The 27054-nt window shown below is 38.2% G+C and overlaps 4 protein-coding genes across 4 annotated transcripts; 3 read left to right on the top strand and 1 right to left on the bottom strand.

Annotated features, from left to right (window-relative positions):
* The first annotated feature begins 1812 nt into the window (after window positions 1-1812).
* Window positions 1813-2691, top strand: LOC133451284 (C5a anaphylatoxin chemotactic receptor 1-like). The gene has a single exon (XM_061730254.1). The coding sequence runs from the start codon at window positions 1813-1815 to the stop codon at window positions 2689-2691; it is 879 nt and encodes a 292-aa protein (XP_061586238.1).
* Window positions 2692-6631: 3940 nt separating this feature from the next.
* Window positions 6632-7495, top strand: LOC133451283 (melanocortin receptor 4-like). The gene has a single exon (XM_061730253.1). The coding sequence runs from the start codon at window positions 6632-6634 to the stop codon at window positions 7493-7495; it is 864 nt and encodes a 287-aa protein (XP_061586237.1).
* A 3852-nt stretch (window positions 7496-11347) lies between these two features.
* LOC133451122 (trace amine-associated receptor 3-like) lies at window positions 11348-12232 on the top strand. Its single transcript, XM_061730067.1, has one exon. The coding sequence runs from the start codon at window positions 11348-11350 to the stop codon at window positions 12230-12232; it is 885 nt and encodes a 294-aa protein (XP_061586051.1).
* A 7279-nt stretch (window positions 12233-19511) lies between these two features.
* On the bottom strand, window positions 19512-24009 carry il12b2 (interleukin 12B 2). Its single transcript, XM_061730066.1, has 7 exons — window positions 23929-24009; window positions 23519-23764; window positions 23134-23236; window positions 22794-22987; window positions 22084-22232; window positions 21870-21980; window positions 19512-19688 (listed from the first exon to the last, which is right to left on the bottom strand). Exons 1-7 carry the CDS (start codon window positions 23996-23998, stop codon window positions 19536-19538), a joined length of 1026 nt encoding a protein of 341 aa, XP_061586050.1. The 5' UTR covers window positions 23999-24009; the 3' UTR covers window positions 19512-19535.
* Between the last annotated feature and the right edge of the window lie 3045 nt (window positions 24010-27054).

Here is a 27054-nt window from a genome sequence, read left to right as displayed (position 1 = left end):
TGCAACTACAAACGCATGGAGTGCTGCTGGGTGTATAAAAAGTATACTTCAGGTGCTCTTCGGCATGGGGATCCAAAAGATTTAAAAAACAATTTAGAAAAACCGAGGCACTCAAGAAGTTAGAAAAATATAAAAGGCCTAAAACTTTAGAAGATTTCCTTGAAACATTTTTCTAATTTGGTCCATTTTCCTGCTTTGAAACATTTGGGAGGTTTTCTTTAGCCTTCAAAGCATTTGAAAAGTGTTACTTTATAATTTCTATTTTGATTGTCTTTTGTATTATTACTGTTTGTGTTGCTGTTTGTTACTTTCTTTGCTACTTATGCTGATTGGTTGTTTGGTCTCCTCTGCATCTGATTGATATGCCTGTTTGTTTCTACCAGGTTAATAGATACCACCTGAGTTGACCATGTGACTGCTTACCTGAGCTGATCATGTGACTTCTCACCTGTGTTTAAAGAGCTGCCTGAAGGAGACCCCTCTGTCTTTGTTATCTGCCTTGAGGAAGGCCTACATGGCCAAAACATGTTGGCATTTTAACTTTTTCTAAGCCATGATTTAATAAAGGCCTTTTATATTTTTCTAACTTCTTGAGTGCCTCGGTTTTTCTAAATTCTAAATTGTTTTTGGTTAATTTCTAGTGTTGGAAATATGTTACTAAAATTGTAATGGATGGACAAAATGTCCCCCTTTCTAAGACCATGCCCATTCAGTCCACTTGTATCCATTATTGATCCCATATATTTGGCCCACAGACTTTGGATTTGGGGCCCATGATACTGAAACCATAAGGAACCCTTTTGCCCACTTCAAGCCCACTTTTATTTCTGATGGAGCCTACACAGACATGCTGCACGGGCAGGCAAAATCATATGCAATATGACATGTTATATGACGTTTTTTTTTTATTTGAAGTAACATTGTGACTGGTTTTAAATGTACATATTTGAGAACCAGCACCTCTCTTCTCACACCAAATGTACAGTATGTTTGATCAAATACTCTTTCATAAAACTTCAGGGCCCATCGCTCACTATCCCAGCCTGCACACAGTAGTTTACATGTCTTCCAGGAATAATGATTACACCTAAATTCTGAGTACCTCACATTTGAAGACAAATGAGGACCAGAGAACAAAACAACATTGGAGTTACAGTCAAGCTTGGTGGAGGTTCTGTTACGGTGTGCAACTATTTTATCGTCTTTGAAACTGAAGACATTACATATTAAAGAATGTTGACTTCAAATTATTGCCAAAGTATTTAGAAAAAGAGAGTTTCGAGGTGTCAAAAATAAATAAGAGAAGTAAATACGTAAAAATGAAAACTAACAATACTTCTACAGTCAAAGGGCTTTAGTATTAACAGCTTTCAGCAAGAGCCAAACAATTGCTCCCTCTAGTGGCAACAGGACGCATTCATTTAACCTTTATCAGTGCGGTCATTGGGGACAGACAGCCGATGTTGATAAACCTGTATAAAAGACTGGAAAACTACAAAATGATATAAAGATAATTAGAAAAAATGTATGCATATTTGGTTACGAAACTTATTATTTTGCAAAATGTCCATGGGTCATAGTAAATGTCTTTGAAATACGTAAGTGAATGTTTTATTCATTTGAAAAACCTCATTGAAAATTGGGCATAAAGAACAAAATTGGATGAAAATGAGTACCTTTTGTTTCCATACGTCTGTAAACACGAACTGTTTGTCTCGAGGCCCATTTCCCCAGGAGAATAGAGGTATTTGCAGAACAGTTAGTGTATAAATACAGTAACAGTGGAGGCTGGGCTCTTGGTGGAGTGTCAGGATGCTCCTGAACACCACCATCCCTCTGTCGGTGAACTTCGACAGCCCGGAGGACTTCCTCATCTTCATCTTCCACATCCTGTTCGCGACGAGCGCCGTGCTGGTCGCCGGCTCGGTGGCCGTCGGGATCCTGTCCACGCGGTCCCTGCGAGGCCAGAACCGCTTCATGTTCATGCTGAACACGAGCATCAGTGACACCCTGACCGGCCTCTCGGTCTACTACCTGGGCCTCTTCGACGTCCAAGAGGGCTACCCCTCCAGAAACGGCACCTTCTACATTTTACCTTCATTTCTAGGTGTTAATGTGTTAACTTTCCTCTTTGCTCAGTTTGACCGCTATTTTGCTGTGTGCCACCCATTCTTTTACAACCGCTACGTCACAAGGTCTGCTGTCTTTGCTATTTGCGCGTTTTGTTGGATTTACACATACTCCATCCTCACCGTGCAGAACATGGTGCCTATCTCAAAGGCGGCTCAGATCAACGCCTTTGGTGTCATGACTCTACAGATTATAGTACTGGTAAAAGTGACCATGACAGTTAAATTGTACATCATAGCCAGGAGTCATCTGGTGAGGGAGGGCCCCAGCGCAGACAGGGAGTCGCTGCGCATCATCGTGTTTGTGGTCATTAGTTTCTTGGCTCTGTGGTGTCCTTCCTTCGTCAACATCATCGTCAGACAGCTGACTAGAAAGGGGCTGAGGTCCAGAAACGAAGCCACGAACTTGTTCGCCACCATGGCGCGCCTGAACGCACTGGTGACCCCGGCCGTGTACATCTGGGGCAGCCCGGCGCTGCGGGCCGCCGTGTGGACGGCGGTGTGGCGGAGGGTCTGCCCCGGCCGCAGGCCCGGGGGGAGTCTCAACCCTGCCTTTTCATGAGTTTCTGTCCATTTCTCTTTTTAAAGCCTAAATTATGGTTCCGCGTTAAATCAACGCAGAGCCATTTTCTGCGCATCGACATCATCCAATGAGTTAAAGGTGTTAAGTCATCTTATAGTCACTTTACTTCATTCTGAATCATAATGACTGTTAATGAACTTTTCTTTTCTTTGTTAGCAGGATTTCATCAGGTTGAATATAAGGGTTCAATTTAAATGTGTTTGCCACTGAGTTAGGAAATTATAAGATGAGCCATTGAGTGGGGAAATTCGGATATTTAGAATTAATATACAGCATTATGTTTTAGTAAAACATATAATGTAAATATGACCTATAGGTCATATTTGACTTGATTTTCTTATTACAACCCCTGCTTCGGTGTTTGCTGCTTAGGCTATATGATTTTACTGATGTATGCCCATATGCCGCTATATGACAGCCTGTTTGGGGAGAAATTTTGTTTAGGGACACGAATCAAATACTTATCACGCAGTATAATGAATATAACTCTTATGTTGATTGATGCCATTTCCTTCAAAACAATTTTCTTAATGCCGTATTTTTAGAACTGCTGTAAGACCAAAACATACAGCACAAAATGCCTATAGGCTCAGGTCGGAAAAAAAATAAGAACGATGAATAAACGGTGTCGTCAGATTCAAACCATATGCGCAACGTTATGAGTAGTTTTCGGTCAAAACCTTCAATTTTTCCTCCAAGATTTATTTCAGGACAGACTACTGAACGCTTAAAGACATGGAAAATGTCCTTATATGCCGAGTTTAAAGATAGAGACGAAAGAACTCGATGAGTCTATGAAGGAGACGGAGAGCAAAGTAGGACGCGCATAAAAAAAACACAACTCATTGTATTATATAACTGTGCACATAAATCATGCAGACCTTACTAAATTGTGAGCAAGGTTCATTCATTTTAAATCTCAATACTGGGATTCACAAATTTAAATTTGATCCCGCAGAAATAGCAACAATCAGATTAACAGTCATAGAAAAGTCCAGACTCATGAGTTAAAGTTCAAGACACGTAAACAAGTAAAAATAATACGCTTTTAATGTTTATAATTTTGGCTTATTAGTCATCACAGGGCTGGCACAGGCCAAATTTTACTTTTACAGTTTCTCATATTCATATGGTTTCATGTACTTCACTCTGTTATTTGATAAAAGAAAATGAGTTTTAAACCTTTGCTTTTATCTGCAGGGCCTGTCATGGTTTGATTTAATAGTTATCTTTTTGTTTGTGCATCATTTGTACGTCATTATTTAAACAAACACTGCAAAATGTAGGTAAAATTCCATTTAAGATGTATAATATTTGTAAAAAAAAAATATTTTTATTTTTCAGTGTGTCAACCACATAATACTGTAAAGTGGTGTTAATTCTTAACCACTTTTTACTCGGTAACTGTCAATGACATTTATTTATTAAAGTTGGTGCTCAACATTTCAACGTTTGAAATATTGTACTTTCCCTGTTTTGATTATAGAACATTCTGATAATCTGAATCTAGAATATGACCCAGCGTGCGTGTGTGTGTGTGTGTGTGTGTGTGTGTGTGTGTGTGTGTGTGTGTGTGTGTGTGTGTGTGTGTGTGTGTGTGTGTGTGTGTGTGTGTGTGTGTGTGTGTGTGTGTCTTTTTTGTTTATCACTCTCTCTTTCCACTTTCTTTGGTTTAACTTGAACTCTGGTTTAACTAACTTTTTTTGCTATTGTGTCTGAGGGATGGCGCTCAAAGCAAGTCAATCTCCGTCGTCCCTCGCGTGAAATTGTCCAATCTTTGCAGCAGGAAAAAAAATTACAGCTTGGTGAAAAAAATAAAAAATAAATAAAGGTTGTGGTCTCCATGGCCAGATTGATCCATAACGACTGTATTATATCACATGTCAGGCATTAAAGGGTTAATTATGCCAAAAGACTGCTTTGATTGACTGAGGGTTGGCCTGCAGGGTTCGAAGACAGAGCTTAGCTAAGACCTATAAAACAATGGATGAAACATTAGATCATGTGACCCATTGGTTTCTGGAGAGCGGTTCTGAAGCCAGGTTTCCTTGGCATGGGTGCAGCATGTTGCTTGAGAAGTTGATGGGGACATGCCCACCACATTTCCATAAAAGTGAGCTATGCTCCCAGTTCCTTGCATGATTACAGATGAGGAAGTGTTAACGTCTTTCCAATGGCTGAGCCAGTGTAATATTTATCATATTAGAAATAAATGTAATGCTTCATATATTAACTCTCGTGGCATGAAAAAAAAAAAATGAAATGAAAAAAAACCCCACTCAGAGTTGTCATGGATGTGAAATCAAACAATCGAGACCAAAAAGTTTTTTTAACCAGGGTGTAAATATGTGTATTTCTGCCCTAAAATGTGACATTTTAACATGAGTCAATGGAGACTGAACTCGCTTTCAGAGCCAGCCTCTAGCGGTCAGTCGAGGAACTGCAACGAATTAGTTCAGCATGAGCCTCAACCTGAATGTGAGGTGGCCCCTTGGTCCACAGGAGCTCTGCTCGGCCTTGTTTCAGCTCTGGCATCACTGTTTTGGATGCTGTTAAAGCAACACTTGAAATGAGGATGTTTGGCCAGATTTGATGAAAATGATTGTAAAGTAACTGATATTAATTCGCATCACAGTCAGCAAAGCTAAAATGGTTAACTGCAGTTGACATAAGGGGGCCATGTTCCGGTCAGCCTCCCGGGCTTGCTTATTCTGTCCATTTGCAACATGGTTCCACACTTTACGAGGAAAAATTATAGGCTTCAAAGTTCAAACCTCTCTTACACCATCTTCAGTTTATTTGTTCCGTATATAAAATTTCTAAATTGTGCCAATTAGTTTGTCTCTGGACTATACTATATGATTAAACAAATCACTTTAATAAACCTGGTTCTTACAAATACTGTTTGGACAATGTGTTTACTATGTTTTATCCTCGTTTGAATATCTCAATTCATTCTAAATGACTTTAAAAAAAATCATGGATTACCAGCTGTTTTAACAGCTAACTGATTCATAAAACATTAAGCTGACTTTTAAAGACAAATAGTATTCTGATAATCAAACTGCGTTTATTTCTTTCTTTTCATGAGCTTGTAAACTTAAGGTTATTTGTTGATTGTTAAGTAGCCTTTGCGGTAGATATGTTCTCTGATATATAATTTCAGATGCTCTACAACTACTGTCTCCCTCAGAATAAAAGAGAAGCTGGGAAAAAGTTGTTTTTTAATTTAATCAAGAGAGGCAGATTATGAAAGTTAAATAGTAGTGATCCTTGTCTTAAGTAAGAGATTCAATTTGTGGCACAAATTGTGCCTGACATCTATTTTATCTTTAGTTCTTCTTAAATAATTTTGGACATTTTGTTGAAGTATTTTTTTAATCCCAATTTTCTTTATTTATGTTTTTTTAATTAACTCTGTCTTTTTTTCCTATTTGTTGTCTCTGAGGGTGTGTCTAACATTCAATGTCCAACCATTCAATGTTGTTTTGTAATTGTAATTTTGGAGGCCTTAGTGCTCAGAATGAGATGAAGACAAATGTTTCTATGAGGAAAATAGGATGAATATATTGTTCATTTGGTTATATCTGAAGTCTGCACTGAAAATCAAAACAGTAATGATCACGTCTAAGTAACTTTAGAGAAAAAGATCGATAACATGTATCCCCGTTACTGCATTCATAAAGTTGGTAACCTTAGTGTGCATCTTTCTTGCTTGGCTTTTTTCTTTTCATGAGCCTGTAAACTTTGTTATCAGTGGGAATTAGAGTCACCCAGGTCGCCGCCTTCCCACAGCCTGAGTTTCCTACATAAGTGGGATCACAATGACCCTCCTCTGCTGTAAAACGTACAGCTGTATTGCTGCAGGTCTCTTCTGTGCCATGAAGACCTGAGCAAAAACACATCTTTCTCCGCACCGATGACAAACGTTAGCCTTGTTTTCTCCCCTGTTCTGCCACTCAACAGCTTTGGCAATGTGTTGATGTTTCTTTTCAGCGTTTTTCTGGCCGCAGCTATTATTTTCCTGAACGTGTCCGTGTCCGTCTCCATCCTGCTGAGCAGCGCGCTGCGCGGCGAGAACCGCTTCATGTACATGCTGAGTACCTGCCTCAGTGACATCTGCACCGGCGTTTCTTACTACTATGTAGGCGTCCTGGATGTGAGGGACAGTTTTCGGTCCCCCACCGGAACCTTTCACATCGTGCCCACATTTCTGGGCCTGTCTTTCATGGCCATCCTGGCTGCGCAGGCAGACCGGTACCACGCGGTCGCGTCCCCCTTCAAATACGGCCAGCGCATGACCCGCAACAGGACCCTGGTGGTCATCGTCTGCTACTGGCTCTATGCTTTCTGCATCGTGGCTGCTACCAACTTGGTTCAAGCTGGAGTGGCCCTTCAGATCGTGAGCATCGGTTCGTTTGCGGGGAACATAGTGACAGTGGGCATAATGATCGGCCTGAATGTGAGACTGTTCATCATCGCCACTTTCCACATGGGGAGAGAGCCTCCCTCCGAGGAGAGGGACAGCAAGAGGTCATCGGTGCGGCTCATACTGGTGGTGGCCGGCTTTTTCCTGGGGGCCTGGCTCCCTTTGTTTTGTTATATGATTGCTTGTTATTTGATTTCTGCGCCATGCTACACCTTTAAGAATGATGGCACGGATCCTCTTCGCATTTTGCCCCGAGTCAACGCCGCCCTGACCCCGATCCTGTACCTGAGAGGGAGCAGTGCGCTCAGGGCGACGCTCTTCTCTCAGGTGTGGAGGTGTTGGAAAAGGAGGTGAGGAAGGGTTGCTGTTGTGTAAAGAGTCTGCACGTTATTGTGATGGTCAAAGATGTATTTATATGCTATCATTATGGATTATTTTTTATCTTTTTTTATTATAAATCTTATTTTTCATTCATCTCTTAATTGCAACATGAATTGAATATATAGCATTTATAAAAACGTTCCTAACCACTCTCCATACTTATTTCCTACCACAACTGCAGGATGTGTTTGTGCCAAAATCATGTTTTGTTTATTTGGATCATCTGCTATCTGCTCTTTATGAAACACGTTATTTGTGTTATCAGCGAAAAATGTACTTAAACTTTTGTTTTCCCCCTCCCTTCTCTCCAGGGCCAATCGCCAACTTGGCGCATTAAAACACTCGCTGGCGGCCTGATTGGTTTTCAGCCTCTTCATGGATGTACAAGTCAGCCCTTACTGGACACAGGATAGATTGCTTTTTCAAATCTTAAATCACGAAGACTCCATAGTTGTTTTTACACATTACTAATTTGCTGGTCACGTAACAGACATTTTTCCACCTCAAATTACCTGATCGAAATAAATTGTCGTTCAATGCCGTCTTAATACTGAAATAATGAAAGAGAAATCCTAATATATTAGGTTCGATAAATTGCATTTATTTATTTATTTACAAAAGAGTATACCTGATTTGTTTGTTTGTTTGTGAGACGATCATCTGCGTACTATACTCTATTCACGTTGATCAGAATATAAAGTATGTACGAGTTTTTATCCTTGAAACCGAGGCATTTAGAAGTTGTTTTTTTTATTTTTTTTTTCCCTCGTTTCATCTTCTCTTTCTTTACAAGAGTCTACTTGTGTTTAAGACTTCAAAACTTAGAGTGGCTGAAAAAAGATAGAAAAACAAACAAGGACCTGTTCTTAAATATCTTTCATTTTTGGCCTTTAGGTATACTGTAATCTACAGAAGTGTAGTACCCTGTATGGTTTATAAGAATATTAAAACCATGTCACTTTATAATGGCAAATGTTAATGTTCTAACAATATATCTTTCATGTTTGAATAATATATAATTACAATATATATTCATCACGTTACAACAACAAAAATACATATTGTAAGAACGTATTTTTTTGTTGTAACATGATGAATATGTATATTGTAATAACGTGATCATATATTGTACAAAGGTGAAACGTTTTTCGTTACGACTTGATAAACATGTCTAATGCAATAACCTGATATATTGTTCAAACATGAAAAACAATATATATGTTTTTTTATATAATAAATGTTCACATTATTTATTCACTGAGGTGGCAGCTCTCAATCCCGTAATAATCTGACATGGTATCTTTTTTTTTTAAGAGATGGAATATGCTATAATATGTAAATTAATTCTGGGACAAAATATCCCAAAAAATTTCAAATGTTGAAAAAAAAAAAGAATTGCATTTTACCCTGATTTTTTTTTTTGCTCATATCATATCTGTTGTCAGCAGAACGTTTAAGTAAAACTAGGATGCATCCACCAAAAAAGGAAGCTGTTATAGAAGACTGTGTGTAGAAGTTACTATAATTAAATAGGTTACAGTGAAAGGGCCAGTAACTAAGCATAAAAAGATAATAATTTATATATATATATTTCAGAACTTTAAGGAAAATATTTCCTTGAATATATTGAACCATCTTCATTTATTTTTGTCCAAATGTTGCTGGGTTTGCCTGAATCCAAATGAAGGAAAACTATCCAAAAAAAAACTCAAGACCCACAGAGAAAAGCACAGCTTTACACCTGTCAAGACGAGGCTGAGTAGGACCCAGAGGCAGGAGAGACAAGGAGACAGAACTTCCAATTTGTTTTAACTTTATAAAAAAAAGAAGAAGCTCTGACCTGACACATGGAGGGTGGAAACAGTACAGACCAACGGGGAGCAATGAAAGACAAGACAAGATATAAACAGAAGGCTCTACGAGACACAGGTGCAGACAATCAGAGCAGATGGAAACAAAGGAAGTCAAACATAACTTAAACACAAGGACATGGGGTTTCAAAATAAAACAAGGATCTAAATACCAAAACTGTGGAAAAATCCCAAAACCGTGACATAAACTCAAAATCATGACACACCTGATTCAAATTTTAAAATCACTTGATGAATATTTAAATTGGATTTCAATTTAAAAACTGAAATTTGTGACTATGTATGATTGGAGATATATAAAAGAGTAATTTATGTCAATCTTAATTAAAATAACTTTGTTTGATCAAGTCCTACATACAATTGGAATAGTAATTGATATGCTAATTAGTTGCCCACATTTGTAGTTTGAAAAAAACCCACAAAAAATATTAACATATCCAACCTTTTGTAAAGAACAAGATAACCAAAAGGCCTGTTTTTTGTTGTTGTTTTTTGTCGGTTTTTTTCTTGTCAGTCTTATTAGCTTGATAGATCAGACGCACATCTACAGAGATGTACTTGCAAAAAAAACGGACATTTTCCAGCGGTACTTCTAGATTTCTCGGCTTGGTACTTGTTTTATTTGGTCACATGAGGAAGAGGTATCAAATAAAGGACAAAACAAAATCAGCCCTGACATTTTTCCACCCAAGCAGCCACCAGTCTCATATACACTGTCATAACAGTTCAAATCTTTCTGTGTACAAAAGTGATGCAAGTAACTTTAAAATCAGAATCACTAAACACTGTATGTGTGTATATCTGTGTGTATCTACTGTGTGTAACAGCACAAGTGACAGTGTATTTATACACTGTTGACTTAAACACACTTTTTGTTGTTGTATCTATACTGAACACCCAATGTAACACCTGGGATTTTAACATGACACATTTGGGGTGATTAAAAAAAAAAAAAGAAAAAAAAAACAGAATCACTTCAGGGTTGAGTTAGGGAAACTAATACCCGATCCTTCCCTCTATCCTCCATTTCTGTCTCAGCAGCCTGGTCGAAATGGATGGACCGTTTACACTGTCATAATGCAGAGTTGCTGCATGCAGCTGTGCTAATGCTTTCGTTTATTCTGTTTACACAGATCTCAAATGTAAAAAAATACTGATTATAAATATTTCTGTTAGTTTGTGGAAGCTGATAATGAAACTATTTAGAATTAGTTATCAAAAGAATGAGTAAATGTGTCACGGTTTGGTTATTTATTTCCTGTTTTATTTTGAAACCCGTGTCTTTGTGTTTCACTTCTGTCTGGACTTCCCTGGATCCCATCACCCCTGATTGTCTGCACCTGTGTCTCGTCAGCCCTTCTGTGTATGTCTGGTCTTGTCTTTCCCTTAATTCCTCCCTGCTGGTCCGTACTGTTTCCTCCCTCCATGTGTCAGGTCATGGTTTTGCTCTTGTGTTTTTGTGAACCCTGCTCTACTTGGTTTGGTTTTGGCCTGATAAATCTTTTTTTTTTTGGAACTCCTGCCTCCACGTCCCTCCTGTGTTTGGGTCCTGTTCAACCAACATGTGACAGTATTTATTTGCACATAGGGTACTTTGTTCAATTGGTGATGTGGAGATGCTCATGCAATTTACCACAGTAAAGTTATGATCTGTTCTGCATCTTTATTAATTGATAATGACCATGACTTAAGTCACTCTCAGCACTATGGGCTTCAATACAATAGTGTTAAAAAATAAAATGGCAAGCGGTTACAATAGTCAGTCCCTGTTGAGTGTTAAGGAAACTTCCAGTAGAATAAAACAATGTCAAATATATTCTACTCATGCTTTAACTAAACCCAATGCACGTCTGCATTAGGAAGACACTGAAGAACCAAGCTTTCGCCCAAGAGCTCTCCACAGGGGATTTAATTGACGCACATAAATAACAGGTGTGCTCAAGAGCAAATAACAATGCGTCTCTCCAACACGACAGCCTCTGCGTCAGGAGTAGCTTTCTCTGTAGACTTCAGCAGCCCTCAAGATTATTTAATCTTTCTTTTCCAGATTTTATTCGCCACATCTACGGTCCTCGTAGCCGGGACAGTAGTTATTGCCATCTCAGCGACCAAAGCGCTCCGCATCCAGAACAGATTCATTTTCATGCTCAGCACGAGTATTTGTGACACTCTGATTGGGTTTTCAGTGTATTATCTCGGTCTGTTTGATGTTCAGGAGGGATATCCATCTAGAAACGGGACGTACAATGTGCTACCCTCACTTTTAGGCGTTAATATATTGACATTTTTGTTCGCACAGTTTGATCGCTATTTCGCTGTGTGCCACCCATTTATCTACAGCCGCTTCATAACCAGACCGTTAGTGATATGCATTAACATCTACTGCTGGGTTTACAATTTTGCGCATTTGCTCGCTAGGAATTTGTTGCCAGTTTCCAAATCTGTACAGCTATTTGTATTCAGCATAATCTTATTTCAATTGATCGTGCTCACCAAAGTAGTAATGACTATCAAATTATTTGTTATTGCCAGATATCAGCTTGAGAGAGACCCTCCCAGCGCAGACAGAGACAGCAAGAGAGAATCATTGAGAATAATCATTTTCGTTGTCATAAGCTTTTTGGCATTATGGTGCCCCTCTTTTGTGAATATTGTCCTCAGATTTATGCTTGGCTCGGGGTTGACATTTAGAAACGAAGCCACTAATGTTTTTGCCATATTGGCTCGTTTCAACGCCCTGTGCACTCCCTCCGTGTACCTGTGGGGCAGCCCGGCCCTGAGGGCGGCGGTGCGGGAGAGCGTGTGGGGCCGCGTGTGTCCCTGCTGCAGGAGGAGGTGAGTGGGCCAGAGAAGCATGCCTGCATCATGTACCATCATGGAGCCATTTAGTGAAACTTGTGATCAGTCACTCATTGAACTTTGCACCCTTTTTCTTCAGAGTGAGAAAGCAGATACCGTAAGGCAGTGAGCTGAAGAGGGATCTCTCAGGACGACATCCAGACCACCTGTCCTCAAATCAAATGTCCTAAACCACTAGCCGGTGTGTGCTTGGAATTGAAACATTATGAAAGCTTTTGTTTATGAACATCATCAGAAAAGCCAAGCGGGCACCAAATTCTAGTAGTTAAATGTCTTAAAGCACATCCAATCATGCCTGCATGGAGTTTGTTTCCCTACTGAATCAGCGTCTTCTTTATTTTTTTATTTGCACATAAAAAAATATATATATACAATCGCCAAAAATAGTATGTAGAAAAAAAGGAAACAACAAAAGAAATAAATACAATGTAACAGAAAAAAAATGTGCAGGAGGAACCAAAAAAACCCATAAGTTCTTGTCGAGTGGTCCTATAATGAAACAATATTTACAGAGATATGTACAACATAAATTACTAGAAAAACAGGAATCTGATAAGGATGTGCAGAGAAGTTCTGGAAATTAGATGTTAAACTTTGCTAAGCTGGGTTAGCAGAAAAGTTGTGATTTGTTTTTTGAAATTATTTGTGCTCGAGCATTTCTAATATTGTGTGGTAAAGTGTTCCAATAAAGAGGAACCTCTGAACCTAACTGAAAATTGAGAAAAAAGTAGTCCTGAAAAAGGTGGGATGGAGATTGTTTGCAGACCTAGTATTAAAGTGATGAATTTGGGAATTGAATTGAAATAAAGAACAAAGAACTTCCTTAGTATTCTTCGTTGTGAATTAGCTGCAGGAAGAACATCCAATTTAATTTTAGCCCTTGTGGGTTCCGAGGCTCTCAGCCAGCCTTATTTTTTACATTTTTAAACCTGATCCCTTACCATTTTGCATTTCATCTTACTCAAGAAAATGCCGTGCCATGCAGGGTCAAAATAGGATGCCCTGAAAAGAAAATAAGAAGCAGAATCGTATATTGGCGCTGAAGGTAGATGCGTGAACCGCGGGATAGATACATTTTAAACTCAATCCTAATTTCATAAGGCTTCAGAGAATTGTCTTCGAAGTGTCAGAGAAGCCCTTAACTGTGTTTAGCAACGTTTCACATATTTTGAATGCGTTATGGTTCATGACACGCAGTTGATCAAACAAACACGGGCGTAACGCCACTTAAATTGGTTAAGAACCACGGACAGCTCCCACGTCTTAATAAAGGCCGAATCCAGCCGAGCAGGTTATGATCTTGTGATATTGCTCTGATGGTATGAAGATTCAAATGTATCCATACAGAAAACATTAAGGACTTGAGACAAACCCTGCATGTCATTATGTGTGTTTTTATTATTACTATTGCTTAAGGATTGTGATGGGGATGTCTGATTTATGTTATTTGTTTCAAATCTTTATTTAACCTGGTATGAGTCTCATGGAGATTCAAATCTATTTTTCAAGAGAGACTTTGACAAGAAGGTAGCAGTTATGACAAAGAAAAAAAGAGCCCCTAAATTGATTAGTCTTCTGAGCATTGAGCTTACAGAGAACTTTTCGACCGTCACATAATTTTGCCGGGGACAATATAAAGATTAATAAAAATAAGAGTCTAGTTCAAATCTTTTACTTTTATGACAACAAAATATTTTTGATCAACATATTACAAATGTTTTCTGCTACTACACATGTTACATAATTATTATTATTATAATCATCATCATCATTTTGTGTGTGGTTAATATAATAAAATCTTAGTGATTCTAAAGACACACTCCAAGTTTTTACTGATATTTATTTAATGTGTTAGGAAAGAATAATTTTAGCAAACAATTTAGCAGTGCAAAACTAAATCTCTGATGAAATAAATATATATGATAATATATAAAAACTAACTAAAAGGAACTCTTTCAAAATACATCAGATGTCAATGGGAAACAATTATATGATGTAACCAATGTCTTGGGATGAAATTAATTTCATTTGATGAAAATGAAAATAATTAACCAACAGAGGGCTGAATTCAAAGACAATCCCAAAATCAAAGTGAAATAGATTATACAGAAAGCTAAATCATTTTGCTCAATTTTCATTGCAGCAACTGAAATTGGTACTCAGTAGTATGGCCCCCACACGCTTGTACTTCTTCTAATGAGACAATGGAGTATCCTGGGGTATCTCCTCACAGATCTGGGTATTACTGAGATCTTGAACAGTCTGAGGTGCAACCTGGCAACACTGGTTGGACTGAAACAGAATGAGCCAGAGCTGTTTTAACAGATTTATATGAGGCGAGTACCTTTCATGTCTGTCAAATGCTCAAGGTAAAACCTGCTTTTTTCTGTACAAAGCACAGGGCCCACTAGAGTGTAGTCTAGCCCTCTGGCCCTCTGGCCCTTGTGAAGTTTGTTTCTTATTGTTTGTTTAGAAACAATCACACCAGCGGCTGGATGGAGGTCATTTTGCTGTGCTCATCCTGTTCCTCCTCACACAAAAGAGCAGATACGGACTTACTGACGCTATAGGCTTCTCCAAGGCCAATAGCAATAGGTGTAAATTTTCTTTTATACCAACCGCTGTTAAAATGATTGGTTAATGTCGTGTTTTAATGTTTTAATTGTTCTTATTGGTATATCTGTCTTTGTATGATGACTGTTTCCCATACTGCTAAATGAATTTCCCCTCGAGGGACAATAAAAATGACTCTGATTCTGACTCTACTGACGGGGTTAAGGGCCTTATAGGGCCAAGTCCAGCTTCCTAGAGTAACTGCCTATCTCCTGCAATCTCTTCCATGCTCTTGAGACTTTAGTGAGAAACATAAATAACCTTCTGGCAACGGCACATGTTGCTGTCATCCTGGAGGGAACTGTCTGTACAATCCCTGTAGCGTCCAAGTATTGTCTCATCCTACCAGCAGTGACACCGATCCTAGCCATATAGATACAAAACCAATGAAGAAGTCAGAAAAGATGAGACAGAAAAACATGTCAGTGTCCTCCACATGTAGAACTGCTCCTGTTTTGGAGGTCATTTCATTGTTGCCGCTCTACCACTTAACGGGGCACTTGACTTGATGCTATACTGATTAAAAAGGTTCCTTCAATTCTTTTTGTGCCGTGGATTATGTATGTCTGGAACTGACAGTTAGCGAGTTGGTCACATATAAATTACGGCCAAATTTGACAACTTGAAGTCCCATTGTTTTATTTTGTCCTCTTGGTGTTTCTGAACAGGAGCAGTGTGTAAGGTCTGCGTCAACAGATGCCAATACAGATCACAACAAACAGAATACTTCAGTTTCCAAGCACATTATGTATTAATGAGCATTAGACTGCATTTGTGCCAGTAATTACAACGTCAAGGAACTCATTGTCGAAGTTATACTTAAAGGTTAATTTCTTTTCATTGAATTGAAGCTCTACTCTTGTTGCACACAAAGTAAGTGTGTATTACATCATCATCTATAAAGTATATGCACTTATAAACTAGGTCATCAAGACTGCTTGTGAGATCTTTTGGTTTTTATCAATCGCTCTTATGTTTTTACTCGATAATTTGACCAGTCTTCTAAACATATGTGACCATTTTTTGGGTTTCAACAAAAAAACAAAACCAAATGGTAGTCTTCATTTTCCACTTTGGTTGAAAACTCAGTAAACATATACTTATGTCTAAATGACGTTTGCCACACACGCATTTGGCTCAAAGGGAGTCTAATTATTTTCGCAATCATTACTATTATTTTTTTTAATGACACGCTTAAATTCAAATGTAGGCATTGTATAAAATTCTCTTGTGAGACTTGAAATGTGTTGGTACTGGTTCAAGAAATGGGGTAAGTTCTGTAATGTCTGGCAGCTGTTTAAATGGGAATGAAGGCAGAGTAGAAACATTGATAGGGATTATAATGTTGGTGCTCATCTCTGAAGAGATTAATCATCCATAGAACACAGAGAACAGATACATTATAATTCCTCATAAAGCCAGATTGATTTGCTCCAAGTAATTAAAGCTAGTAAAACATTCAAAACAAGTAGCATCTCTCCTTTAACAAGTTTTTAAAGAACATTATAAGGACTGTGGAGCCTCCATTCCTCATGTCCACTAAGAAGGTCTCAGGAACCAGCATATCATTTCACATAAATGGATATAAACAGTTTGTCTCTCTTTAGTATAGCTCCTTAAATCCTTAGAAATGTATGTGTTTAGAAATTCATAACATCTTGACACTGTTAACAGTGACAGTGTTACCAGTGAGTGATTTTTATGAAGCAAGCGATTGAAAGTGTGAGAGAGCGTGGCAATCTTCATAACTCTCATAGCTGCCAGCACAAACCCTGCTGTTCCAGTCGATAAAAAATGCTGATGAAATTTAACATGTCAGAAAACCTCATTCAAATTAGGAGAGTTGAACATAGCGGGCACTGAGGAGACGGAGCTGAATTTGTTTAAGAAAAATCAGTGGTGGAAAATTCAAAGCATGCTGCAGTTCTGATTCTCTTTTGTTATCTTGGTATTTGTACAAAGTATGGGCAGGTTCCTAGTCACATAGGCCTGAAAACAAATCCTCCTTAGAACAGTGAATAGTGGGATCATTCGGATAGATAGATAATGTGGTGATGTTAGTTTGTTACAACTCTACATTCCTGTATTGACTGACTGTAGTTTTCTGAAAAGCTCAATGACGTCTAGAAAAGCAACATGGCAGCAGAGGATAGATGTAGTTTGTAGGGCTCAATTTCTATAATCTTTTTCAGATTTTATTACAGATTTTTACCAGCTCTAACCAATGCAACAATACAAAAACACTGGACTGCATTACACAAATTTGCACAGACTTATTTTTTCATTGGAATTAATATCCCAGATATGAAAAGAATATGAAATAAAATGTACAGGTGGCTTGTTCAACCTACAAAATAAGGGCTAAGGTCAATCTCTGGGGGCAATATAGGATGGCGGAGAAAATCTTTTCCTACCAAGCTATTTAAGTTTCATCGTTCTTTAAGCTAAAACATTAAAAACAGCTTTAATACATCTACATCTACTGCTAAACAGCTACATTTGAGTTTCTGTCTCCCACCTAGGTTTGTGTTCACCTCACCTTCATTCAGTCTGGCTTGCTGAAGGGATGAGAACTAATAATAATGACTGATAATGATTTTTTTATTGTTATTATTTCTTCAAGCCTGTGGGGGCATATAAATCCAATTGATTGCAATTTTCAGACTAGAATTGTGCCACTTCAGTATGCTGTCCCAGATCAGATATGTACCCATATGCAACATGTGAGACAACAAACATATCAGAAGCCATGTGGGTTTTTACCTGTATGAGCTGAGCATTGTGGGATGAGGCATGCATTTCTTTGCAAGCATGCAGAATTCAGCATAACACCAAAAGCGTGACAGAAATCAGGAAGAATGGAGGAACGTGATAATAGTCACTAGTGAGATGATAACAAAAACATAGCTGTGGTCTTCCCCATACTAACCCCATCAAATCTCCTGATTCTATATGACATATCCTGTTGTTGTCAATCAATCAATCTTTTTTCTATAGCTCTTTTTGCAGATAAAATCACAAAGTGCTTTACAATAAAATGCGGAGTAAACCAAAATGAAATTAGTTAAAACACAAAGGTTAGGATAAAATGAGAACAATAAAAGAAATGTATACACAAAAAAATATTAAAAAGAAAGACAAGCTGCCCGGTCAACTAAAAGCTTCTTTAAATCAAAATCTTTTCAGCTGTTTTTAAAAGAGTCAACACTATCGGCCAAACGCAGAACAGGAGGTAGAGCGTCATAGTAGAGAGGCAATGGGCTGGAAAGCGTGACCTCCTCTAATTTTAAAATGTGTTCTTGGAACGGATAAAAAGTTCTGATCTGAGGACTGAAGTGAACGAGCTGAATAAGGGGTTAAAAGATCACAAATTTATTTTGGGGATTGGTCATAAAAAGCTCTAAAAGTCAGAACTAAAATTTTAGAATCAGTGCAGAGAGGAGATTCAATATTCTTTAGTTTTGAAATGTTCCTCAGATGATAAAAAGTAATTTTTGGTCAATTCTCATGAATGTCTCTCCCAGGAGAGTGATGATGAGTCGAATAACACCCCAGGTTTCTGATGTGTGACTGGACTGAAGAACTCAGGGACCCGAGTTGCGTTTTTAATAAGCCTTTTTTCTTCTGAGGCAAAGTGTTGACAGAAAGAACACGTGCTTAATGATATCTGGAGCAAAACACTTCTAGTCATGAATATCAACAATCAGATCTGGAAAATTGCAGCTCATTAAAAGTGTTTAAATTCTGGTGGAAATAGGAGAATAAGTAAGAAGAAACGTGAGTAATAGTAGTACTGGGCTTCCAATGTTTCACATTAGCACCCCTTTATGATTAATATGGCTGGTGGTGTGAAAGTAATAGTCTTTGGCTTACAAAGGTGCAGTTAGCAACGACCGCGTGATTACCCCTGTTCTAGCGGGATGACTTGTCCCTGAATGATTTCTGGTGCTCTTAACGATCTTAGGAACCACTTTCACACTCCTCTCACTCTGTAAAAGGGATCATGAACCAAAAGGAGCAATTAAGCCCCATTTAGCTCATAAATCTCAAAAATAGCACAGGAGTTTGAAAAATGTGCTTTTATACTGGGAATTAGTTGTAAGGTTTGAAGCCACACTCGTGGTCAATAAAATAAAACGCTTGGTAAATGAAATAGCCGGCAGCTGGTTCAAAGATAAGACAGGTGGGGAAACAGCTAGCATGATTCCTGCCTTGACTAAAAACAAAAAAAAGTCTGTTTCTCACTACCATGAAAAATAGGTGGATCTGGCCCATTTACTCAGTAAGTTTGGGTTCACCACAGGCTACACGGCTGTTTCACTATTTTCTCAGCCACTCTTATGAGTATGCATAACGGAGTTTAAACACTTCATACATAAGAATATTGCATAGCTTAGGCTCATTTTTACGGTGTAGCATCATGCCATGTACAACGCTGGACTATGAAATCAGAAAAATGGAAACAAGTCATAATGAATTTCATTGTTTATTCTTTCAGTTTTTATACTTTCAAAAGTCAACATATTTGATTATCCTTTAATAAATATTTTTTAATTTATTACTTTACAAAATTACAAAAAGAGAAAAGACTAAAAAATAAAGTCAGTAAAGATGAGTGCGCATTTTTTACACCATGTATGCCATAACATTAGCTGATAAAAATGATTATTTTATAAAAACATCTCATTTTCCAAGTTGTCCCACTTCATCAAGATTGTTTTTTTCTGTTTTCTGTTCTTGCAGTGGTCCAAGGATCCAGGCGGCAACTCTGAACAGCACACTCTTTTTCTGCACTTGCATAGGTTCTTCACCCTTTTTCTCACCTGCAATGAGGTAATAAAGGATTAGGTATTGAAATGATAACATAAAACTCATTTATTTAAATTCTGGGAAGCCCTGACTCAAAATTGGATTCATTGAAAATTCTGGTTATGAATAAGAGTGACTCAAAACAATAGTTGAGAGTTATTTTGTGGCTCTTTCAGGCACCAGACTATATTTCATTCACATGTTGTTTCTCTGTAAAAGACTTTGTCCACTGTCCAAGCTGGAAACTGGTGGAAACATTGTGCTGCCATCCATAATCTTCGAGTCGTTTATAAGGTTTAGGAGTGTAAACAAACTGTTGTTTAAGTCTGTTGGGCTAACACAGCGATCAGATTATTGAGTGAATGATGGACTGGAATTTTGATGTAACAGTTTTTTTAAACTATATATATATATATATATATATATATATATATATATATATATATATATATATATATATATATATATATATATATATATATATATACATATATATAACTAGACGGTAGTGATACAATGTAGAATAATTTAGAGCTGTCTTCTAAACTATTTTCTAAAAAAAGTAGTTTGGACCCGTTTTCACTGGGTTGCGAGCCTCTGCCTCAGGTAAAGGTAAAGCTCTCAGGTAAGGCTGCACATTTGTAGTCTTTTTTGGAACTACTTCTACTTGTTGCACTTATTTATTTCATGTATGTGAATGAAAGCTCGGTTAATCTGTACAAGCTGAGGTTTAAACTGCACAAACTTTTCATTAAACATTAAATCAATCCTTGATTTGGGTCACGGCTTGTCATTCAGGGGTCATGGTCCCGACGCTAGACAAGTTGACAACTACTGATCTAGAGCACATCTGTGCTAGGAAGGAGATGCAGCTGTGATAAACTGATAAAAAGTGATTGTCTCTGTTGGGTAGCTGTTTTAAAAGGTTAGCATTCCCAAAAGCATATTTTTTGGGATGGCAATGCCTTAAAAAGATTCTAGATTTTAAGATACTTGTCGTCTCATTTATTTTCTAAATACACACAAAGGAAAGGAATTTTATTTATTCCCTTGCCTAAAAATGCTGTTGGCAGAAGTATTTGAAAAACTTAAATGCATTTGGGGACAGTGTCCAGTGGATTTTAAGTAATCATTTTACGTAACTATTATATCCAACTAAAACTTGTACATGAATAATTAAAAAAATTAGGTATGTCTGAATTATTGTAATAAATAAAACAAGATATTTCTAGTATTGGAACAGATATCAACGTGATTTTATAACTTAAAATACTAGTACCTGTTTTGTTTTCTTGGAAAGCATGTTTCGTTTATAAATATTTGACTAATAATGAATCTAAAACTTGTTAATCAGTGGACTGAAACACTTATTCAGTTCACAAACTACATAAATGATAGTTTATGCAGCATCATTTCAAAAGGGAACTTCTATTCATCAGATAATTTAGCCTTCACATGACATGAGCGACACTGAAATGAAGAAGCAACATTTATAAGGAAGGAAGCACAAAGCTCTTTTAATAGCCATTTGATGTTTTTTTTTTTCTCTGCGCCAAACCACTGAAGCACACAAACACCAACATACATGAATATAAAACAAAGGACAGGAAACATTGGTGTGAAACTCAAACCAAAGGTCGAGCTAAACTGGACTCCTCCTCCCGCTTACATGCAAGTCTGACTTGTGATTCATGTTGAATTGTAAATTCCCATATAATCATCTCCTTAAATAGTCAAAACTTTCCCGTGTTGATGTATTTGCTTGCAGAAACTGTGTTGTGTGTTGTGAGCTGTTGCTGGGCGCTGAAAAAAGCCTGAGCAGCATCTAGTCTAGTGTCTCAGTTAACTCTCACGAAGACTCAGATAAGGAGCCGTAGTGCTTTCGTTACTTGTTTTTTCATTGTAAAGTGGTTTTTAAATGTACTTTTTATCTATAAGATTAAGAGTAAATATTAATTTATAAATATATAAATAGTTTGAGTACTTAACAAAATAATGTAATAAATAATATAATAAGTTTATTTATGAGCTTCAAATAAATATGACATAAGATACAGCTTTCTTTTTCTCATCAGAGAAAAAGAAAGCAACACATAAAAAAAGACACTTGGACACAAAGGGACATTACAGACAACTGAGTACATAGAAAAGGCAAAAGGTGACAGTATTGAGTTGAAATAATTTCAGTGGGTTACATCTTTCCAGGGCGTCCACTGACTCCAGGTTGAGGGCACCAGCGAGTCTCTGGAGCGAACCCTCAGCCTGCTGATCCTCTTCGGTATCTGAGCAGTTGAAGAACGTCCAATCTAAAGTCAAACAAATGATAGAATCAGAAAAAGAGATGCAACAGGAAGGAGGGGCGGACATTTCTGTAACTCCAGACTCGTAAGGGGTAAAGCTGGCACGTACCTTGCCGTTGTCCTTGAGGATGTATTCAATCTCATGCTCCAGGCTGAAGAAGCTGTGAGGAGTGGACCAGCTGGACGGCGGCTCAATGGTCACGTTGAGGTGCTGATTCACCTCCTGACACCTGATGATCCGGGGACTATCGGGCTGAACTAAACAAGGGGAAATGAACATGAACACAACAAAAGATTCAAGACGTTTGTCAGCATGTACGCAGCAGCTTACACTGAACACAGAAATTCTCATTTTGCCACTTCCCTTCATACAACTCAAATGAATAACTCAAATGAATAACTAAAATAAAATCTTCACCATAGGCAGAAAAGGATGGGAGTACTCGGGGTAGCAGGTGCATAGACCAGTTTAAAATGTGCAACATTCAGTTAAAAAAGTGCATATGCAAATTATGTCCAAAATGAATGATCAAAATGATAAACAGAGATATAGGAGTTTGATGGGGCGTGGATAGAAGCTGTTTTTCAGTCTGGTTGTCCTTTCTTTTGCAATCCTGTAACGTCTGCATAATGTCATATGTGGAATTATTCAACTGTATTTGGGACTTTGATGGGGGAAAAATTCATAAAAAGCATTGTCTTTCTGAGGAACAAAAGTACATTTCATACTGGAAGTGGATTTTACCGAACAAATTTTTTTTTACAGCTTGGAAGTCTTCACTGAACGCTTTTAACGTTGTTCGGATTCACTAAACTTACCGATGTCTCTGAGATAGAACCTCTTTGTTCTCCTGAGGAAGTAAAAGTCGTTATTGACGGCTTCAACGGTGAGTTCGAGCATAGTGCTCTCTTCAGCGAAGGGCGATAAGAAGTGGGGCAGCACAAACTGGAATCCTCCACTGTGGAGCTCACCGCTGCTCCTGTGCCACTGGCATGAACTCAGACCGTCAGTGCTGCGGAAACACATCAGAAAAGTGGAACTCAGAAAGACTCGTTCATACTTGCTGATTGGTGTATTATTATTATTATTATTATACACTACAGAATACATGCAACAGGTCTGGCGTCTTTATACTCGTTCTTGTTTCCTTTTCTTTACCAGTTAGAGGTGAGTCCAAGCCGCACTGCTGTGTAGCTGGTGTCATTCCAGTTGCAGGTAAATTCACAGTCGTAAGACTTTGCCCGGCAGCTCAAGAAAGCATCTGCAATCACACACAATGCAAGTAAACACAGGTAAAAGGTTTGGTGAAAAGGTTAAGGGGCGGCGGTGATAAAATGCTGCATGTAGAAAACAATATATAGATACAAATCATATAACGTTCCAGTAAGAAGTCACTCAATGAAAAAAAGGAATATTTTCACACGGCTAACCAGTTTCAGTACTTAAAACTCTGTTACTTGCTTGAATATCAGCACTGTAAATGTATTTATTTGACACATAATAAATTACACTATGAGTAACAGTAATATGAAGAAAATCGTACCTAATCCCTGCTGATCCTCAGGCTCCATCAGAATATGGGTTGTAGACAGTGTTTGGCCCTTAGAAGTGCAGCTGTACTCTCCCAGCATGGGCGCGTCTACGTTTGACACCACCAGATTTGTACCGTTCCTCTGGGCATCGTTGAATTCAACTTCATCACCTTCAAACATCCATGTGACAGATTCATCGGCCTTTGCATTGCAGGTCAGTTTAACCGGTTCTGCATTTCCCTCCTTCACCACCTCGACTGCACAAACGCAGACACAGGTGGACACACACAAGTCCACAAATATTCATGTGGGAAAAGAAATCCAGAAAAGAAAAGATAGATTAACAGAAATCTGAGTTACTGTAGGTTAAAATGAAACCTATTAAAAATATTTGGAACAAAAATAAAAAAAGAAGACCTACATTTTTCTGGAAAGAGTGTTAGTTCATGTGCTGCTGTGACGCTGACCAACAGAAGTCCAGATAACCACATGGACAGAGCTGTCTGAAGGATTGCCTGATAGAAAGAGTCAAAGGGGGTGGCGGTTACAGAAAATAAGTAGTTTCTTGCTTTTAAAACATTTGATGATGTGATTTTCACTTATTTAACATAACTTCAGAAGAAAAATTACAAATTTTGTATCGAGGCATACCAAATGTCTAAATGCTTTTAGCAGTAAAGATGCATTACAATAAAGCCGAATGACAAAAGTAACACGTTTACATATTTGTATGTAATGAAATGGCACATAACTGTTAATAATTTTTACACTAAGAATCTTATTGCCTGTTTAATTTCTCAGTAGCAATTGCTTACCATCTTGAGGAGTTACTCTGAAGTGCAGCTGGAGTAATCCTGATGATGTATACTCTAGCTGACCACTGAGCTGAGCTTTTATACATCTGCATCTGGATACATCATCAACCTATTTTAGAATATTCGGGGGAGGGAGAGAGGCTGACCAAGAGTTGAGAGATAAGCAACCGTGATAAGGGCATGTGCATTTCCTCCATTATGTTTTGCATGTCAAATTTTTTGAACAGATAAACTGTTACTTTCGAATAGGGTGAGAGATGGTGATAAGAGGTGTGGGTGTTCATCGAGGTGGGGGGCTGCCCATGGCCTTTAAGGTGAAAAGCATGTCATGTAACAGTAACTTTGATGTAATGTATCAGATAAACAAGACACTCACCCACACTGACACAGACACGTTTATCTTCAATCATCAACACTAGGTTTCACATGTTTATACTCCCTCACAAATGTGAATATTTGGGTTATGTCTATGTTATAAAGAATATCTGTTCATCCATTCATTTTCCATACCTCCTTATTCCTGTACGGGGTCACAGGGATCCGCTGGAGCCGACTCCAGCTCTCTTCAGGTGAAAGGCAAGGGTACACTCCAAACAGATCCCCAGTCCATCGCAGGGATAAACAATTGGATCTGAATCTAAATTTTATTTTCCTGCTTCCTTACACGTCACAGAATAAGTGATTGACAAGTATCTTCAAAAACAATTTGTGATGATTTCATCATTTAAGAGATTTTTTTTTGCTGAAATCTATCCATCCATGGACTATCCATCCATTTTCTATACCCGTTTTTAATCCTGTACAGGGTCACGGGGGTCTGTCAGAGCCTATCCCAGCTTGAAATCTATCCATTTGCACGAATTGTTTAACCTGATCAAAACAAATTTAGCTTTGACCTTTAAATTTGATGTCTTAGAAATAGTCAGGCAACATCTGGACCAAAGGGGGGGGGGGGGGGGGGGGGGGGGGGGTCAAAAAAGGATCTTTCTTCACTGGTATTACTTGTAACAGGACTTTCCGTGATCTAATCACATTAGGGAAACCTGCAGTTAATTGTGGCATGATACCATTGAATTACAACTCAACACGTCAGAGTTATGCACCCATAAGTCATGTGTTCAAGGGTGTGAACTACTTATTACTTACTTAAATGATATTCATCTGAAAAATGATGCAGGCAAATCCTCTGTTCTGGTATTACTGGATCTCAGAGCTGCATTTGACACAGTTGATCATAACATTCTTCTCAGCAGATTGGAAAAGTGGGTGGGACTTACCGGCACCGTGCTTCAATGGTTCAAATCTTATTAGCAAGATAGGGCCTTTTTTGTGTCAATTGGAAACCATGAGTCTGAGAGAACCAAGATCACATGTGGGGTTCCTCAAGGGTCCATTCTCGGACCGCTTCTATTCAACATCTATATGCTACAGCTAGCTCAGATTATGGAACATCATAACATTTCCTACCATACTTATGCCGATGACACACAGCTCTATATTTCAGTGTCATCACATGACTACAGTCCCCTGATCTCATTGAGTAACTGTATTAATCAAATCAATGAGTGGATGTGCCAGAATTTTCTCCAGCTAAATGCAGAAAAAACAGAGGTGATCATTTTTGGACCTAAAAATGAAAGAAAAAATGAAAGAGAAAAGATCAGCGCTCACCTTGGGCTCCATGTCATTGACAGCTACAAATCAAGCCAGAAATCTGGGTGTAATTATTGACTCAGACCTGAACTTCAACAGCCATCTAAAGTTTATCACTAAATCTATTACCACCTGAAAACATTGCTAGAATTAAGGTGTTTCTGTCTAAACAAGACATGGACAAACTTATTCATGCATTCATTTTCAGAAGGTCGGATTATTGCAATGGCATCTTTACAGGCCTTAACAAGAAATCTAATAGGCAGCTGCAGCTGATCCAGAACGCTGCTGCCAGAGTCCTTACAAACACCAGGAAACTGGACCACATTACACCGGGCATGAAATCACTACACTGGCTTCCAGTGAGTCAAAGGATAGAGTTTAAAATCTTACTGCTGGTCTACAAAGACCTGAATGGTCTTGGACCAAAATACATGCTTGATCTGTTAGTTTCCTATGAAGCTCCCAGACCCCTGAGGTTCATCTGGATCTGGTTTGTTGTGGTTCCCAAGAACCAGAACCAAGCAAGGTGAGGCAGCGTTCAGTTATTCTGCTCCTCACCGGTGGAACAAACTTCCTGTAGACCTGAGGTCTGCTCCAACTGTCAGCTCCTTTTAAATCAGGGCTAAAAACATTAGTTTACTGAAGTGTACTGTTAAATTAAATACTAACCTGCTGGGGACTCTACTGCCCTTATTTTTAACACCTTGTGCTTTTTATTATTTGACCTTCTTTTCTCATAATTTTATGTTATTTACTGTCTAATTATGTCTTGCCGCTTGTAATGTTGATGTAAAGCACTTTGAATTACCTTGTGTTGAATTGTGCTATATAAATAAACTTGCATTACATAATAAGCCAACACTTGTGGCAAGGTTGCATGAGTATGAGTGAACACATGTCAAGCATGACATTTGTGATGCAAGTATGGTGCGTCACTTGAGTAGTAGACGGGTTCAGGTTTCAGTTCCCATAAAAGCCTGTTTCTGCCACAGAAAAGTTGTTCCTGAGCTCTAAATGTACATATGTTTATAGTCGCATCTAAAAAAACCAAGTATAGGCTACTATGATGACAAAAA

This window comes from Cololabis saira, chromosome 9 (genome assembly GCF_033807715.1).
Source record: "Cololabis saira isolate AMF1-May2022 chromosome 9, fColSai1.1, whole genome shotgun sequence".
Lineage (NCBI taxonomy): Eukaryota > Metazoa > Chordata > Actinopteri > Beloniformes > Belonidae > Cololabis > Cololabis saira.
This window is presented reverse-complemented; position numbering and strand designations above follow the sequence as displayed.

Excerpts from the sequence above, each read along its gene's own strand:
- LOC133451284 (XM_061730254.1), top strand. The coding sequence starts at position 1,813 with ATGCTCCTGAACACCACCATCCCTCTGTCGGTGAACTTCGACAGCCCG.
- LOC133451283 (XM_061730253.1), top strand. The coding sequence starts at position 6,632 with ATGACAAACGTTAGCCTTGTTTTCTCCCCTGTTCTGCCACTCAACAGC.
- LOC133451122 (XM_061730067.1), top strand. The coding sequence starts at position 11,348 with ATGCGTCTCTCCAACACGACAGCCTCTGCGTCAGGAGTAGCTTTCTCT.
- il12b2 (XM_061730066.1), bottom strand. The coding sequence starts at position 23,998 with ATGTGGTTATCTGGACTTCTGTTGGTCAGCGTCACAGCAGCACATGAA. Across the intron at positions 22,988-23,133 it reads CTTGGACTCACCTCTAACTG|CACTGACGGTCTGAGTTCAT; the intron begins GTAAAGAAAAGG and ends GTGTTTCCGCAG. Across the intron at positions 22,233-22,793 it reads GTTCTATCTCAGAGACATCG|TTCAGCCCGATAGTCCCCGG; the intron begins GTAAGTTTAGTG and ends CCCCTTGTTTAG.